Source organism: Marmota monax, unplaced genomic scaffold, assembly GCF_021218885.2.
Source record: "Marmota monax isolate L192 unplaced genomic scaffold, Marmota_monax_Labrador192_F-V1.1 WCK01_AAM20220418_F8-fsc00095, whole genome shotgun sequence".
Taxonomy (NCBI): Eukaryota; Metazoa; Chordata; class Mammalia; order Rodentia; family Sciuridae; genus Marmota; species Marmota monax.
In genome coordinates, this window is record NW_026695244.1 from 6,431,518 (window position 1) to 6,450,801 (window position 19,284).

Consider the following 19,284-nt stretch of genomic DNA (forward strand, 5'->3'; position numbering starts at 1 on the left):
CTGTTAATCTTCAACTACTCAGTGATGAGATTCGGTATTGGCTTTTTAAGGATGAGAATTGTTTTAACGTAGTTTAGGCTGTTTCAGTATTTGACTATTGCTCTATATCCTTGCACTCTTTACCCTTTGCAATTAAATGGATACTTCTAAAGTGTTTTAATGATAGTTTATTTAGAGGCCTCAAAAAGTTCATTGTCACCTCTTTAGTATCACTTCAGGTAAATTTTCACTAATTTGTATCTGTACCAAGATTTGTCTTCCAAATTGTAATTGATTATTAATTAATAATTTGTCAGACAGTTGTTGAACTCCCTAACTTGTCCCCAATTTTATGCTCAGCAGCTGGACATAGGAGCAGTAAGAGTCCTCCTTTCTTTGGAGCAGCTTAGTTTCTTATATGGGAGATAACCTCCCTGCAAGTATTGAATTGGAGGATGAATTTTGTGATGTGGCTGTTGGCAAAGGTATCCCAGAAGGTAGGAGTCAAGCTTCTGGGGCAAGGAAGAAAAAGACTTTGGGCTGAGAGTAACACTAATGAGGCAGGGAGGTGTTGTGATGTGGATCAAATAAGAGAATAAACTAAATAAAATCTTGAATGAATGGCTGAGGTTTTCATATGTAATGTAATGGCAATCTACTTAAAAGTGAAGTGAAAGCTAAATTCCCAAAGTTGTTTTTTATCATCTGATTTTGGATGTGAAAGAATCTTAAGGCAATAATTTTACCCTCTACATATGAGAATAGACTCAGACCTATGGTCCCAAGCCTTATTAGTGATTAAATAGCCCTGGCACATAGCCTCTGATTCCAAAACATTTGTGTAATTACACTTAGACACTTAGTACTAGCAAATCAGTAAATTTGGTATTAGGCTTTCATTTAGTGCAGCACAATGCTTTTGTGCTGGTATTATTTAAGGCATTACATTTTATTGTAGTTACTGAATAGTAGAAACAGAACCTTCTCAACTGCTTTTTATTGCTTAAGAGGAAAACACTGAAATCTTATTTTAAATTTTTTCCAGTATTTATTAAGGGGATTAATTCATAATAGATGCTTGCCAGGTTTGATTATAGGTACCATACCAAGGGCAGCATTTTATAATCCATTCCTCAAACATCATCTGTGAAGTTAAGAGCCTCCAATGGGTTTCCTGTAGAGCCACACATGATATCACACTCAGGCAATTCACAGAGTATAAGAAATATCTTAATGCTTTATCGTTTGACATTTTAACCAAGGAAAATAAACACATTTTATAGATTTAACTTACTGTGACATTTTCTTCTATTTCCCTCCCCTTCAGGTATCTCCAGGGCAGCTTACTAAAAAGTATAGCTCATGCTCAACAATATTTCTAGATGACAGCACAGTCAGCCAGCCTAATCTTAGAACCACAATAAAATGGTGAGTACAACTAGGTTGCCAAGGGCTGAGTGACAGACCCCTTTCTGCTAAAAGCATCCCAGCCATACTTGGTAATTTCAGCTATTGACTGTCCTTTTTAGTGCTCAGTTTACAAAATTGGGGTCAAGTATACATTGATTTTTAAGGACCTAAATGTGAGTTTTCAATTTCCATTTTGGTGAAAGGGAAAGCCAGTTAGCAAATAGGAATCTCAGGAAAAGTGTACCTCTTTATTTGATGCATTTATGTTGTTAAGACACTATTGAACATAAGAAGAGGTGCTTTTTATCAGATGTTTCTGGAAAAAAACAGTTATGAGTTTCATATCTAAAATACTTGTTAACTACTTTGGAAACTACTGTAGGAGGAAGGACTATCTAGTCTACTCCTGGCACCAAAGCATATTGGCATTTGAAATAAAAGATGCACTTTCAAAACACTCCAAGATGAACCTTTTAAACTTATTAAAATGACATCAACAAAAACCGGGTAGAGAGCTTCCCCCACGATGTTGGGGTTGTCCAGGGAACATTATTAATGACTTCTTGGGATGTGAGTATTGATTTTTTTGAACATAGTTTGGAAAGTGCTTTTTTAGAATGTTAATATTCTTATCCCTAATTTTACTTTTTAGTTTAAAAAGCCTAATTAGCCTTATTTTATTTCTAATATACCAGCTTTTTAATTTCTTAGCTAATTAAATTATCAGTAACTTCTACTTCAGTTGAAAACTGCAAGTTCACACAGTAATGTAACTTTCCTCTCACACGTATAACAGTAGTTGAGATTGAATTGTGTTTCAGCAAAAACTAAGCCCTTTCTGAGATTTGGCATCTTTTGAGTAATCACTGAATGTTTGTTTTCAGCCCTAAATAGCCATGATTAAAAAACCACTCTACTTTGGCTAGAACCCTCGGCTTCTTTTGAATTCAAAAGATTCTGATGTTTCAGTGTATAATTCAGAATATAATTTTAAAGAGTAACCTTGCTAACACATGTAGGTTTCATGCTTTTTGATCTCTTAACTGAGTTTGTTGTTTAGAAGTCTTGTGTTTGGAAGTACAGTAAGTTTTAGTTTCTTTCATTAAATTCTAAAAATAATCATTCAGTACATTCACTATTGGTGAAAGAAAGATTTATTGAGAATTAATAGGGCAAATTGACTTTTAGGAAAATTCTGTGCATTGTTCTTAAGGGAATGTTCTTAGGGGAATTCTAAGCCTTCTTAGAATCACCTATGCGACTTTTTTTCAGAATACATTTCTACAAACATGCATTTTCCCACCTTCCTTTTCCCCTTCATCCATAGACGCTCACAAGCCTTTTAGGAAACTGGTGGTGGATATAAAGTGCACAAAACATTCAGGTGATTCTGATCTCAACCCTATGTCAATCTCAAATTTTGCTGCACATTGCACTTACCTAGGGAACTTTAAAATCATTCTTAATGCCCAGTTAATTGGAATGTCTCAAGAGGTCAGTTCTGTTTAAACCTCCTCAGGCAATTCCAATGTGCAGCGAAGTTTGGGAGCCACTGCTTATCAAAGAGTATAGAAAACTGTTTCTGATTGTTCGGTGGGACTTTGGGCAAATCATATTTAAGCCTTCATCCCCTTTATTTGTATAATGTGTTGTTGGATGAAAATGCCATATAAGGTTTAGTGGTCCTTTTTCAGCATATAACATCAAATTCTGTGATTTTAAAATCAATTTTGGAAATAAAACTGTTTGAAGCACTATAGAAGTATCCATCTTTGATGCCAGTAATATTGATTTTTTTAATTTAAAATTTAAAATAGTGTATACACCTGCTTTTAAAATTCAGATTTGCCTTCCCTCATTTTGAGCTTCATTTTAGAGCAAATGGAATCAAAATTTACCTAAGAGAACCCTTTTTTCCCTAACACAAAGAATCTTTGGATAACTTAAGAATACAGTAACATAATGTGTAAAGAGTTGTCTGTTTATTAATATTTCACTTACTCCAGTTTGGAAATATCTGCCATTAATATTGTACTGTTTAGTATTATGCTACATTGTCAGCACTGCTTATTCAGGATGGGCTAGACCTATTTTCATCTTTTGTGAGCACTTACTAATTTTCTACTAGTAATGTAAAAGTAATTTTATCTGGTGTATAGCACTTTCACTTTTTTACTTTTAGGGTAATAAAAAATGGTGGGTAGATGGGTAAGGTAACTAAATCAATTGAAATGCTGGGCCTAACTTCAGGGGGGAAAAAAAGCTATGGCTTAAACTTAAGCATGTGGACAAATACAACTCGTATGGGATGGAAGGTTCTGTGGGTAGACGGGCAAATAACAGGGAAGATATTTAATAATTTGTATGTAATAATCAACAGAATTAAATAAGGGGTAAAATGCCCAGTGGTACTGTTCTGAACTGGAGGATTTCAGGGCTGATTGGAAGGTCCCCTACACCTTTTTTTAAAAAAAAAATGTCAGCTATAACAGATAAGTTGTTAAAATATTTTTTTTTTTTTCCTTTTCAGTGTGACCTTAGCAATATATTACCACATAAAGAACAGGTGAGCTCTTTAAAAACCTGTTTTATTATTCTAGCTAATTACTTTGCATGATATATAGTTAATAGGTCATAACTATAAAACATTATAAGCTGTAGAGTGCTTTTATTACAATTTTGAGATGTATCATTTGGAGTTTTGTTCTTTTTGTTCTCAGAACTCTCTTAAAATTCCAGAGTATCTATTTCTGTGAATTATGTTGACATTTACTGTTTTAGAAATTTAAGTTGAGAATTAAATATATTTATATATACAATAATACAGGGTTTCTTAACCTTGATACTGTTGATATTTTGAGCTAGATAATTCCCTATTGTGGAGGCTGTGCTGTGCATTGTAGGATATTTAACAGCATCATTGTCTTCTGCCCACTAGATACCAGTAGCATCCCCCACACACATTGTGACAACTAAAAATTATCCCTGAGGGACAAAATCATCTCTGATTAAGAACCACCTTATTGGGACTGGGGCTGGGGCTCAGCCGTAGAGCAGCTTGCCTAGCACGTATGAGGCGCTGCGTTCAGTCCTCAGCACCACATAAAAATAAATTAAAAAATAAAGGTATTATGTCCAATTACAAGTAAAAAAAAAATATATATATATATAATATATATAAAATATATATATATTTAAAAAAGAACTACCTTATTAACTTTTATCATGAAAAATAATTATTCTCTATAATTTTAAGTTTTTCTTCACTTTTTCAGTTGAGTGAAAAGTGTGATATAATTTACACTTTGGCAAATCTCTTTAATATTTAGCCTAATAGAAGACAACTAGATTCTCGCCTTTCTCTGACTTTGTTTGCAATTTGTTTTGAAGAAACAATGAGATAACTTAGTCTCATGCAGATATTAATTTTGGAAAAAGTTGTATTTTTTAAAACTTTCAGATAATTGTGGATACCCTTTAACATTACACTAAAACATTATAAAAGGTTAGTTTCTTAAATTAGTTACAATGAAATTTTGATTTGTATCAATGAACATGTTATATTAGTATTCATTTATGTATCTTGCAGAAGGAATAAATCTTTGACCAGTGCATGATTTTATAATATCGTGATGGTCATTTGGAAAGTGTTAGTTCACATTTCTTCATAGTATTGAAGACTCACTTTCATTAGTATTGCCTCCAATCTTATCAAAAAGTCTCAAGGGATTGAGAAACTGTCAAGTCTATAGCAGAAGGTACAGGTTTTCAAAAATCTTGATCTCACCTTGACAGCCCAAATTTTATCCTTGCAGTGAATACTTGTTATTTTCCTTGAAGTGACAGGCTCACTATTCTTTTTTTTTTGGGGGGGGGGGGGTGCTGGTAATCAGTGATTGAACCTCAGGGGCACTCAACCACTGAGCCACATCCCCAGCCCTATTTTGTATTTTATTTAGAGACAGGGTCTCACTGAGTTACTTAGCACCCTGCTTTTGCTGAAGCTGGCTTTGAACTTGCAATCCTCCTGCCTCAGCCTCCTGAGCTGCTGGGTTTACAGGTGTGCGCCACCATGCCTGCCTCATTCTTCATTTTTGAGAATATTTTATCTTTTCAAATAAAAATAGTGTTCTATGATAAGCAGTTTGTTCAGCTCACAGCTAAATCACAAGTGCTTTTTAACACAATTATTATTTCAGTGTGCAGAAGCTTTAGGTGAACTTTCAACTTATTCAGAATATTAAAAAGAAGGTCAAGATTTAGTGACATTATTTTTTATTGTTTCATCTAGAACATGCTTTGTAAAGCAGGATTATTATTTTTTAACTGCAAGTGGCAGTGGAGAATAGAATGACTCTTAGTATCATTCATACTGAGAAATCAGTAGTTTTACTCACTTTTGTTTTTATAGTCATTGCAAGTGTTCAGCAGTGAAAATGCAAGTAATGTCTTAATGTTCTTATAAGAACAGTTTTGACCTCATGGGCCTCCTGAAAGTACCAAGGGAATCTCCAGAGTGTCACAGACCACAGAGAACCACTAGTTTGAACAGTGTATTGTTTAGTTTTAAAATGAAAAGATTGATGTCTTAAAATAAAAAGACAGCCAATAACTTTTAAACTCAAACTAGAAGAAACTAGAAATATATGGTAATAATATAATAGAAAACTAAAGAGGAAAAAAAATCTAGAAAATCTGAATCCATTTATGTTCATTAAAGTTCTCAAGACTTGATTTCCCACCACTACTGCTTTGTAAGAGAAGTGAAAATATATTTGATTAATTGGCATTGCCTGTTTGTGCAGCTCTACCTGGTTATTGTAGAAAAGGCTTTATAGTACTTCATTTGCTGAGTAAAAAGAGGTCCTAACACTAGAATCCAGGAAAAGAATTTGTCAAACTATTTGCTTTGTTGAAGGTTAAGCTGCTCCTTCCAACCCCTTCTTTATTCTTAGCAGATATTTTAGGAAGATATTAACAATTCCTGAATAAATTTTTAAATGTACATTCTTATTTTATAGAGATGCAAATAGATCCCTGGATATATTTGATGAGAGATCACATCCACTCACAGTAAGCATCACTTTTTTTTTTTTTAACTATTTCCTCTCAAAGGATTGTTTATTTTGTGCTGCTTTGCTTTGAGATTAATTACTAGAAGAAAATCACTCCCTTCAGCTTGAAATCAAAATCATCTTCCTTCCCACCTCATGCCGTATACAATTGTCTTAGAAAAAGTGTTTTATCAGGTCTATAATAAAGTAAGAACTGACTTGTAGCTTTGTTTAATAAGCTAAGGTGAGTATATGTACCACCCAATAAGAGAAAATGTAGCTTTGCTAAAAGATACTTTTCAGTAGCATCAAACAATATAAATATTTGTAAATAAACCCAACAAATGTGTAAAATCTCTGAAGAGAATTAGAAAACTTAAACTCTAATTTAGTAATCATGATGGTTTAAAATGATGCCACTGCATTTCTCTTAACAAAAGAATTATTATTAAAGGTAATAGAAGAGATCCCCCTAGACACCTCAGTGCCTACAGCACATGCAGTATGTACACATATCTACAGGGCATGCTGATGGGGGAGCAATAATAAAACCATGTGGTGCACAGAGACTGATTCAGTGCAGGTCTGAGCCATATCCTAGGCTGTATTCCACAGACAATTCCAGTGTGTGTCATGATTGAGAATTATTGCCCTCAGTTCTCTGTTCCTTGGGCAATGGGTGTTAATCCATCCTGTTGAATTATTGTGTCTGCTCACAAAACTCAAATTAGAAAACTCAGCCACTTTTGAGTCTTCAACAGTCACTGTGGTGACTATTGTTTTGGACAGTGAGACTTTGGAACCTGTGGTTACAGCATACTAAAGTCTTTCCAAAGTTTATTGCAGAGAAATATAACATAATCAATGAAACTTTTCAGACTAGAAATAGGTTTTGATAGAATTCTATGGAGGGAAAGTAAAAAGGAACATCAGTTTTCTGAGCTTGAATTTGTGCCCCCTTTTTTAAAAATTTAATAAACAGTGATGGGTATTGAATAATTTGTCCAGTCATGTGTTGTTTAACAATGGGATATATTCTGAGAAAGCTTAATTTCATCGTTGTATGAACATCAGAATGGATTCACACAGACTTAACTTGGCTGCAGTGTCACTAGGTTATACCTTATGGGACCTGTTAATCCCAGTATGCAGTTTGTCATTGACAAAGGTGTTAAACACTGTATGACTGTGAGATCCCACTGTTTATGTTTGAAAGACTAAAAGAAATGCTACTCAAAATTATTTAAGGTACACATTGGCACAATGTGAAGGCTGCTATCTTAAAAGTACTTTTCAAGAGGAGTTTTCTTCAGCAGATAACTTACATTGCATCTTTTCTTCTTTCAGCGAGAAAAGGTTCCAGAGGAATACTTTAAGCATGACCCTGAACACAAATTTATTTACAGATTTGTTCGTACTCTTTTTAGTGCTGCACAACTAACAGCTGAATGTGCAATAGTAACGTTGGTAAGATATTTCTTATTTATTAAGCATGTTTAGAAATTGGTCTTGTAAATAGGGTAATGTCTTGTTTTACAAATAAAAGTAGGACCCTGAAATTTATCATCAGAACTTTATTAAGAGGAACTTATCAAAGGAAAGTAAATAACACATAGTTGACTTTAGTAATCATGATGGTTTAAAATGATGTCATTGCATTTTTTATAACAAAATACTTATTATTAAAGGTAATAGAAGAGATCCCCTCGACACCTCAGTGCCTACAGCACATGCAGTATGCACAATACCTACAGGTCATGCTATGGGGAGCAATAACAAAACCATGTGGTGCACAGAGACTGATTCAGTGCAGGTCTGAGCCATATCCTAGGCTGTATTCCGCAGACAATTCCAGCGTGTGTCATGATTGAGAATTATTGCCCTCAGTTCTCTGTTCCTTGGGTAATGGGTGTTATTAATCCATCCTATTGAATTATGTGTCTGCTCACAAAGTTGTCCAGAATGGTAGTACCAGTGGTTTTTAGGCTTTGTTAGCCTGCTAAGCTATAGCTTTGTTCTTACCTTTACTTCATCCATATAGAATTTCAAAGGTAGGACTTCATCAGTTTGAGTAACTGCTATTCAGGTGGTTGACTCCCTACGAATGCATAGTGGAAAGTCAATTATGTGGCCTGACACTTCTATCATTTAGCATCCAATTAGAATTTAGAGAAGAGGGTTGTGCTGTGTGCTTCAATAGAAACTGCTCAGAGGTCTTTTCTATATGTAGAAGTAGGTAATGCAGGGGTTTTGCTGTGTGCTTCAATAGAAACTGCTCAGAGGTCTCTTCTATATGTAGAAGTAGGTAATGCAGGAAGGAGAGAGATAGGTTTGAAGAATGGTAGTTCATTTTAGATAAGTTTGATGTCCCTATGAGATAGCAGAGTGGCAATATGTAGTCATTAGTAGGATATCCAGGATTGGAACATGAATCCAAATTAGAGGTAAGGAATTAAAAGTGGCTGTTCAAATGCAGAGAATGTATACAATGAAAAGTGGACAGAAAGTCCCCACAGATCTACCATCAACATTTAAGGTGCAAGTCTCCAGAAGAGTGGCTATAGCAATATGAGGAAAACCAGGGGAGAGTGACGAAGAGAAGCTAGATAGGTGAGGATGTGGTTAAAATGAAATTATACATGTACTCTCTGGTATCTACTTTGTACTGTTATTCTAGTGCTGGGGCAAAGGGGAACAGATTGGACAAAGTTCTTGTCCTTATGAGCTTATATTCTGGTGAGGAACACTTCAAGTATTTTTTCAGGTTTAGGAATATTACCCGTAGTGGCAAATGCCAAGAAGAAGAATAATTAGAGAGGTTTCTGTTTCAGGTGGAATGATTAGAAAGGGCCTCATTGGAGAGGTGATATTTGATCAGCAACCTGACTTGAAGCAAGGAAGCCAAAAAGGTCAGGGATTGCAGCAGGGCAAGTGCCAAGGCTGTGAGGCAGTAACATGTTTTATGTGCTCAAGGAATAGTAGGGCAGCGGGTGGTGAGAGTGAGGAATAAGGGGAAGAACTAGGAAGAGATGAACTTACACTGGCAGTTTCCCAGGGCCTTCTTTATAGCTTGCTGGCTTCCAAAAGAAGTTTAAATTCAGGCTAACAGGTAACTTTGGTAGATTGTGATAGGAGAGTGAAGTGTTCCTAATGCAAGAGCTTTTCCTGACTGCTTTGGGTAGAGTAGAGGTAGTTGAAGGTCAGAGAGGAGCGGTAGGAGGCAGCAGAGTCATGCACGTTAGCGATGACAAATGGCAAGTCAGGATAGAAAGCTTCTAGACCACCAGTGGAGGTAGAGACTACAGGAGTTGCTAACAGTGGAGTAAGATAACTCAAATTGTAGGTTTTTGGCCCTACACTAGGCAAATGACAGTGCCTTTGTCCAATATTAGGAAGACTTTTGGGGTGTTGAGGTTTGGGATAAAAGGCTCTGGTTAGCAAGTTTGAAAGCACTGATCCTTAAGAGTAGTTTCTTAGAATGATGGCAGCAGTGGGTAGAGGAAAGTGGGAGAGAATGGGAGGTGAGGATCTGGCATGGGCATGATGCATGAACAGAGAGGAAGTATTGTGGAGAGGAAAGAGTGTAAGCACATTTATATTGGGGGAAAACCTCTGGTAGAGACGAAGTCTTCAAAAGGTACTTGTGGGAACAGTGTTCTACAGAAGTGGGATGGGGTCAACTGCACTAACAGAAGAGTTGGTTTCACTGGTAAGACAGAATTCTCTTCCACTGACACAGCAGGGCTAGTGGGGTAAATGAGTGTCAGCATAGAACAGGCTGATCAATAAAGGTTGAGAGATTGCCAGTGTTGTCTCATTGCTACTTATTTCATAAGAAAGTTGTACCCTGTGAGGAGGTTCATTCTTAGGATACTTCAGAGTGCCAAGTTTTGGAAAATGAGAAGAGGTTTCTTAAGAATATTTAATGTTGAATAACCATTTGTTTTTTAAAACAGTCGAGTTAGAGAACATTGCCAAATCTGAACTGTCAGTCTTATAACCTTCAGACAGTAAACATACTCTTAAAAGTGGATTTTTTTTCCTGTTTTTAAATAGCATATAGACTGCTCTCCATATTTGTGGGCTCTGCATCTGATTTGTCAGTTTTGAATCAGAAATATTTTGGGGAAAATTGTGTCTTTATTTTTTGTCATTATTCCTTAAACAGGATGGTGTAACAGTTATTATTTACTTAGCATTTACATTGTAATGCTAAGTAAATGACCTCTTCTCATATTGTAAGTAATCCAGTGATTATTTAAAGTATGTGGAAGGATGTGCAAAGGTTTTATATAAGGTGTTTGAACATCTGCAAATTGTGGTATCTGATTAGATTTGGTCCTGGGATCAACCCTCGGCCAATACCTAGGGACAGTTGTATATTTGCAGAGCACCATTTGTAGTGAAAACAGACCACTTTCCTGGATAATCTTTACTCGGCTGTTAACTTCATCCAGTTCTTTGTGGGTTAGATGTTTGATATGTGTAAAATAACTCATGAAACTCAAACTGCCTGGAAGGTTTAGGAGTCCCAATGGTGCAGAGACCTGCAGCTTTGAACCACCTTAAAACCAATGGAATTGAGTAAGGTGCAGAATATGTGAGAGAAAATGAATTCTCATGAAATAATAATGGAAATATGAAAAATAAGGACTATGAGAATGACCATCCTTTTGTACATGTGTTTTCTTTTTAGAAGGGGCTGAATTCAGAGAAAACTGAACTGTCATAAAGACCTGCACCTAATGTGCTGCTCTCTCAGCAACCACTGGGAGGCTCTCTTGTCCACCAGTTCTTATTTTCTTTCTTTCTTTTTTCTTTTTTTTTTTTTAAGAGAGAGAGAATTTTTCTTCTCAATATTTATTTTCCAGCTTTCGGTGGACACAACATCTTTGTTTTGAATGTGGTGCTGAGGATCGAACCCGGGCCGCACGCACGTCAGGCGAGCGTGCTACCGCTTGAGCCACATCCCCAGCCCCCCAGTTCTTATTTTCAACTAGCTCCATAAAAGGGCTAGTTATTGTGGGGGGAAAAAAGATTAAAATGTGCTCTATACATCTTGGGTACTTACATATTCAAGCATGATCTGCCTGTAAAATCATTATAAAACTACCAGCTAGATATTGTAATTGCACGTGGGGGTCACTAGGTCTTTACTGAACAACTTGAATCTGGGCCTGTGCGTGGTGGGTGCCCTTTATGCATGTGAAGGTTATAACAGTGCTGCTTTTCAGGATGTCCTTTGCCAGTCATTCCTATGACCAGAATTGGAATGGAAATTTGCATGGGCAGAGTAAACAGCAGAGGTATCTAACTTATAGCTATGCTTGGGCCTCTTGCTTTACCTAAGTAAAAGTCTCTGTAGAACTCAAAAAGAAAAGGTACTGGGCTGGGGATGTGGCTCAAGCGGTAGCGTGCTCGCCTGGCATGCGTGCAGCCCGGGTTCGATCCTCAGCACCACATATAAACAAAGATGTTGTGTCTGCCGAAAAACTAAAAAACAAATAAATATTTAAAAATTCTTTAAAAAAAAAAAAGGTACTTTCTTGTCAAACACAGAGGAAATTTGTCATCCACAACTTCTTAACAGAACACTTAAACTGAACTAAAATCAAAGACTAGTGCTCTACTTTTGCAGGTCTACTTAGAAAGGCTTTTAACTTATGCTGAGATCGACATTTGTCCCACCAACTGGAAAAGAATCGTTTTGGGAGCCATTCTTCTTGCCTCCAAGGTTTGGGACGATCAGGCTGTATGGAATGTGGACTACTGCCAAATCCTCAAGGACATTACAGTTGAGGACATGTGAGTTTGTAAGGTTTTGGTGAATCTTACTCAGTTTCTAGTATCTCATTTGCTCCCATGAAGTTTACATTTTAAGAAATATTTTTAGACGTTACCTTTTGAAAATACTGGAAGTAGGCATAAAAATACATAAGTTTCTATCATTAATTGGTAGGTTCTTATGTGTTATTGTATTGATGTTGAAAAGTATTTTTCTAGTGGTTTTTGGCAAACATGTTATAAGTTTACTCCCAGAACATGGAACATTATAAAATTACATGGCTTTTTTCGGGGGGTGGCATAGGGTATGGTACCGGTGATTGAACTTAGGGGCACTCAACCAATGAGCCATATCTCCAGCCCTATTTTGTATTTTATTTAGAGACAGGGTCTCATTGAGTTGCTTAGTGCCTTGTTACAGAAACAATGAGATACAAAATAAAGATTTTAGATCCTTGTGCTCTTGCTTCCTCTTCATTAGGAGTGTTGCATGTGTTTAGATATTGGTCTCATGAACCAAACTTGGTGGTGCATGCTTGTAATTCCTGTGGCTCTGAAAGCTGAGACAAGAGGATCGTGAGTTCAAAGCCAGCCTCAGCAAAAATAAGGCACTAAGCAACTCAGTGAGACCCTGTTACTAAATAAAATACAAAATAGGGCTGGGGATGTGGCTCAGTGGTTGAGTGCCCCTGAGTTCAATCCCTAGTACCAAAAAAAAAAAAGAAAGAAATTGTTCTCATGGGCTAGGAAGCTCTAGGATTCCCATCAGGCAGACCTAAAAGCATTACTAGGTCATCATTCAGTGCTTATCACACTGACAGCCAGTCAGAGCCACAGTAGCAGTTTGTGAGAATGAGGTAACAGTGCAGGGAGTGTTGCTGAGTCATGGGGCTCCTCACACATGGCACAGAAACACCAGTGAAACAAGGGCTTCTAATCTGGCCACGCTGACTGAAGGTTAGGGCCCTGTAGGTGGTAGGCAGGATGAACAATAGAGAGATTTCCAGCAGACTCTCAAAGGAAAAATATCTTTGTGGGTGGCATTTAGGAAAATGAAAAGCAGCATCACTGGTTATATTGAGCATCATAGGAAGATCAAGATTATGACAGGAGTTCATATTTGTTACCTTTGGTCTACCTAGACTGTCCCTCAAAATTACTAAACTATATATACTGCTGAGTGATGACACTTGTGACTGAGAAGGGACCAGTGGTTTTTAGGAGTGGTTGAAGTGGCTGTTGGTGAAAATACTACTTTGATAATAGTGCAAGCTGAGTAGTCCTGATGATATTGCTGGTACTATCTTAGCAGAGGATATGACAATAAAAGAACCTGAAACAAAGGGGGGAAGTATTTTTGGAAGTTGAAGAAGCTAAAGTGCCTTTGATCACTATATTGTCATCAGTTTGCAGACTGATTCCTTGAAGGAAGCAAAATTTGTACGCATGAACACCAATCCTGCCTGAATGGCAGCTGAAATATACTCAAAACTTGCAACTAAACTGGCTGGGGCTCTGGGTCTAGTGATAAGATCAGAGAAGATGCAGGGAAATGTGTCAGTTTCCACAGATGGGGAGCACCAGGAGCAGTGATGGCAGCAGGGGCTAGCTGCAACATCAGTTCTTCCAACACCTTTTCTGTGTGACCAGAGAAACACCAGGAGCCATGTTCCTGCCAGGCTGTTTTTGTTTATGATCTTTGGAAACTAGAAGGCATTACAACAAAGTACTTAATATACATTTGTCTCATCCCCCTGCTGTTGACTGTTTCGAATGGTCTCATTTTTAAGTCTGCAATGAGAAAGTTAAAAATCAGTGTCTCAAATTTTTAAAACTTTCTACTATCTATGTGTTTTGTTAAAATATACTTGCTTTCAAAAGAATAAGTTAAATTGACCAGCTGCTATTCAGAAAATTTGCTGTGCCTGTAAATGGTATGCTATTCAGCCATTTAAAAAAAAAACAAAAAACCTAGAAAGATGCATAATGCTTTTCTTCGGTGATTAAAACCTCTATTAATAGACATGTTAATCCCATGAAGTACTGTATTTCTGCACAGTTAAAATGTATTAGTGGAGAAAATATAAAAGGGATAGTGAAGTGCATGTATTCCTGTAGTAAATTAAGTCCTGATTAGCTGATTATCAAAACATTATCTGATTTACATTTCTATGGACTTATTGCCATACGAACAGGAAATTAATTTTGGAAGTCGGTTCAGTTTGGTTTTAATTTCAACAATTGAGAAAATCATGTCTCTGTTTATAGTCTACCTGCTCTCCACACAGGAGAACATCACACATTTTCTGATGTGGCCAGTGGATAAAATATTAAAAATTTAAAACCAGGAAACTCAATTGTATAAATTGAACCTCTCATGTCTGTTCAAGTATTTATTATTTTATGCAATTAAAACTGTTAGAATGTAGGATTTCCTCTGTTTATGTTTAGTGATTTAAACCTTCAGCAGGGGCAGCTATATGGTCATATAGCAGAGGACTGCTCTCAACCCTTCTCCTTCCCACTGTATTAAACTTGTCCTCATGTGTGTACATTCCACTCTGGCAAGAGCTGGCAGGTGCTGAGCATCTTTGGATTTCATTCTCAAAACACAGTTTACAAGTCCACTGTTCTGCCAGATGTCATATCCTAAAGTGGGTTTTGTCTACTCTTGGCATCTACTTTGATCTTCGTGCCTTCCAAAGTTTTAAAATGAGTATCTTGACTATCATAGTGACTGTTTGTCACCTTAGTAATATTAAGGTGAGCAGAAATGTGCATTATGCCCTTTGACATAGCCTCATGCACTGAGGTAAGGAGGGGTGGATTTCCTTTCCCATCCAATGTAGCTTATTTATTTATTTATTTGAGATGAATCCTTGTTGCCTCAAGAGTTTTTCCCCCTCAGAGATAATAGCGGTGGCTCTCGATGGATCCATTTGTTGCCGTGGTGATGTGCCCACTTCTTTTGTTGGTGCTTCTCTACTTCAATAAGCCCCTTCCTGTTATCAGCTCGGTGAAAATGTCTGCAAGTTCTTCAGAGCTAATAAACAGCATACATCATTCCTTTCATCTGCTCACTATAGTGGGGCCTTGTGAGTGAGCGTGGAGTATGAATCGTACAGCTGCACTAATGGAACTCTGAAGAATGAGTCCCCGAGTCAGCAGCACGAGTGCATGAGAGGGCCGTAACCTTTTCCCCTCAGCCCAAACTCAAAGTGCTGGGATGCAGAAAGGACTACAAATAGCTGTACCTTGTTTGAACGTTAGTGTATTAATCCAGCTGAGTAGCCTTTATTTGTTTCAAAACAGAATTTAGAGCTATCCTAGAAGCTCAGAATGACATTTTTGAAGATAGTCCAGTTGACTAAAATTGTTGTGTGTTGGTTTTGGTTTTGTTTTGTTCCTCCTCCTCCAGGAATGAGATGGAAAGGCATTTCTTGGAGCTACTCCAGTTTAATATTAATGTTCCTGCCAGTGTTTATGCCAAATACTACTTTGACCTTCGCTCCTTAGCCGATGACAACAACCTGAATTTTCTGTTTGCTCCTCTCAGCAAAGAAAGAGCACAAAACCTAGAGGTAAGCCTGTGTTTCCGCTAAGTGGGGCTTTCTGTCAGCCACCAAAGCCAGTATCTAGGACTAAATCATATTAAGTAGTGATTAGGAAAATGGTAAACTTTTAAATTAACACATTTTGAAGAGTTTATTAACTCTGGTATCATGTTTCATGTGTCCTCCATGGTTTATGCCAGGATCCACATTACTTTTTAAAAATTAGGCATTATCTCCTCTATGACCATAATCCAGAATATTTTTAAAGAAAATCTGTTCTTTGCTTTTCCTTTTGAACCTCTTCCCTTCTACATTACCATGCACAGGTAATTCCTTGCACTTGTCAGTTGTGTCCCTGATTATATTTACATATTATGGTTCACTTGTGACTCAGTTGTCATTACTCAGTTTGCAAATTTATGTCAGTGTTTATATTAATCACAGTTCAATTCCATGAGTTTACTAGAGTTAGTAGCTCTGCTAAGAGGCCTATAGTTCGGGGAGTGGGGTGTGGTGTTTCAAATATTGGATGTAGGAAGTAAACAGGATTCTAATAGAGGTGGTAACTTAAGTGGGGTGGTAACTTAAAGTAATATTTGTTGACTTTTGGTGAGTATACACCAAAAATCATTCACCACGAAAGTGACACATAACTTTAAAATGGCACCTTTTGTGATAATTTGGGTGATATCTTAGAATTATATGTTTTTCTACCATAATTAATGTGCAAGCTAAGTAGCACCTTTTCTACCCTCTTATTATATTCTGCCTCATTGTAATTTGCTTAGAATATATAATAACTAATGAAGATTGTGTAGAATTTGAAAACTGAATAAATACCGATTGTTTCACAGAGGTAATAGATGATCCTGCCGTTAGGAGACTTTCATAGCATCTTTGACATCTTTGGAAACTCAATTGTTAAATAATAATAAAGTTCGCCTGGCCCTTAGAATAATTTATAGGAAGTAGCACATCCAGAATCTTGTGCTATAAAGCCTTATAGCCAAGGTAGCTACAACTATGAAGTTATCTAAAGGAGTCTGCATGTGTGGCTTAACATCAGTTGTGTTTTTCCTTTAAGGTTGGAATCTTTTTAAAAATTCTACTTGTGTTCTAATTGACTTTCCTAGGCCATTTCAAGATTGTGTGAAGACAAATACAAAGACTTATGTAGAGCTGCTATGAGAAGGTCTTTCAGCGCTGATAATTTCATTGGTATTCAGCGCTCTAATGCTATCCTCTCTTAAAAGGGAGAATTGAGGGGTAATAACATCATAAGCCTCTCATCTACAAAGACTGGATGAAATATCATCACTCCTGCTCAAAAACCAGCAAAGTTTTAGTATTTTCATCAGAAGGAAAGACCTCGAATTCAAGAGACTCATGGACAATGACAGTTGCACTCCATAGGAAAGAATGGGACCTTGTCAAAGCAACAAACACACTTTTTGTCCTTTTTAATGTAAACAGAGTTAACAAAAACCACTCCAAAGCAAAAACTCTCAACCCACATGCAGATATTTGCTTACTGTGTAGGCCAATAGCTGTGAACTATGTGAGGTTTTTTAATTAATCATTTAAATGTTTAGACTTTTAAAGACACTAACCATATAACTTTTTGTTTTTTCTGTTTTTCTTCCCCTTCTCCATTGCTGCATATGCCTTCAGAATTGATGCAATATTACCATTAAAACATGGTACTCTTATTTTTAATTTTTTTTTGTGGGGGGGCTCAAAGCCAGGGCCTAGCATGTGCTAAAAATGCACTGGCCCACCCCCAGCCCACTTAACACTCATGAAGCCACTTAGGAGCAACCTGTAGCATTTTTAGGTATTGAAGGTTCTTCCTTCCCACTGTATCATATCATTGAAGCTGCTAGTCATTATTGGCAATCAGTTTAAACCAAAAAGCTACTGGATAACACTTGCCATTCATGTATTTTGCAGGCACTACTTATTAGCATTTTGGCATGTTTGGGGTCATAAAGAGAACGTATCACCTATTGACTACCTACTTCTGTTGGGTCCACACTGCATTTTTTTTTGTGTGTGTGAACTATTAATGGTGCTTCTCACTTTCTGATAATTTTCCTCTTATTAAGTAAATGTATTAAAAAGATATTTTCATAATGTGCCAACATGGTGGTCCAATGATAACTGAGCAGATAAAGACCAGGTGTCCTGAAAGTTTTATTGCAATTTTAAGTTTTGGTGACTATGTCCTGCCGTAAAAGTGTAAAAACTACAAACTCTTTCAAAACATCATTTGAAAGTTTAATTACATTTCTTTTAAACTTAATTTCATAAATTTGGAATGTTGAGCTCTTCAATTTTTTGTTAGCGGTCCCTCTTGAAGATGGCAAACATTGACTGGAACAAAAAAATTGAAAGCTCAATATTTTTGCAAAATTAAGTTTAAGAGAAATGTAATTTAACTTTCAAATGATGTTCTGAAGTTTGTAGAATTTATACTTCTACAGGTGTCAAAGCTTAAAATTGCACTGAAATTTGTGGAGATAAATAATAAAGGTTAAAAAATTTAAAAAAGGTACCCTCCTCTTTTTAAAGTAGTTTTATGCAGGATTGTGTTGTATCTGCTTTGATCACCTAAATTTCTTTTCTATAGATTTGGTAAAGGAAGATTATGAAAGAGGAGTGTTAATTCACATGTAATAAATGAAAAGAAATTGGACCCTAATAGCAGGTGATATGAAAGTTCTTATTCATTTTTATTTTTAATCCTAAGTGTTAACCTGGTTGTAGGTATCTCATTTCAAGTCCTGCTATATATAAGAGAGACCTTACACGAACCTTAGGAACCCTTACTTCAGGCAAGGAGTAAATATAAGAGGTTGATAACAATGTCACCTAAATTTGAAATATAAAACGATTAGTGTTCTAAACTATGTGAAATCCATTTCTCTACTTAAAAGTAATCCTAGGAATCTTGCACTTATGAGCCAGGAATACTCTTTCTCAATATAGCAATGCTTCACGTTATACTGAGTGCTGCAGGTTCCATCATTTTTAAAGGACAGACATAAGTGATAAATAATGGTATTTGAAATATTACAATCTACCACCTCAAGAAAAAAAAATTGTTTATGGAGTTCAGAGCTTGGAGATTCAAGTATTGATTGCAGTTTTATTTTGAAAAGAATGCTACAACTTATGTGGTTTTTATTTCTCATGTTTATATTAAAAGAAAAGCTAATAAAACTCTATTTTAATTAAAATATGGTCACTGTGTTTGTAACACTTCTCTGTTCTCACAGTATCACATCTTTCCAGATCTTAAATGTTTACATCTGTCCTAATAGGCTTTTAAACTGACGATTGAAACTGATATGACCTATGCCTCTGCTGAAGGTATAGCAATTCATTTATTGTGCTTAGGTTCTCTTCCACTTGAAAGCAGTTTATTATGCTTAAAAATCACTGGCCACAGTAGTTAGTGGGATAGTGCATTAGATGGCATCTTTGAATAGTTGTTATTCTCC

The 19,284-nt window shown here is 36.4% G+C and overlaps 1 protein-coding gene across 2 annotated transcripts in view; it reads left to right on the top strand.

Annotated features, from left to right (window-relative positions):
* The window catches only part of Ccnyl1 (cyclin Y like 1), a 36,020-nt gene extending 17,000 nt beyond the window's left edge, over positions 1–19,020 (top strand). The window contains exons 4-10 of one of the 2 annotated variants that reach the window (XM_046462962.2): positions 1,307–1,407; positions 3,920–3,955; positions 6,411–6,462; positions 7,791–7,910; positions 12,082–12,248; positions 15,646–15,808; positions 16,915–19,020. In XM_046462962.2, the coding sequence (XP_046318918.1) occupies positions 1,307–1,407; positions 3,920–3,955; positions 6,411–6,462; positions 7,791–7,910; positions 12,082–12,248; positions 15,646–15,808; positions 16,915–17,031 (756 nt within the window). In that variant the 3' untranslated portion in view covers positions 17,032–19,020. The remainder of the gene's footprint in view (positions 1–1,306; positions 1,408–3,919; positions 3,956–6,410; positions 6,463–7,790; positions 7,911–12,081; positions 12,249–15,645; positions 15,809–16,914) is intronic. The other variant, XM_046462963.2, reaches the window with a different exon arrangement.
* The last annotated feature ends 264 nt before the right edge of the window (positions 19,021–19,284 follow it).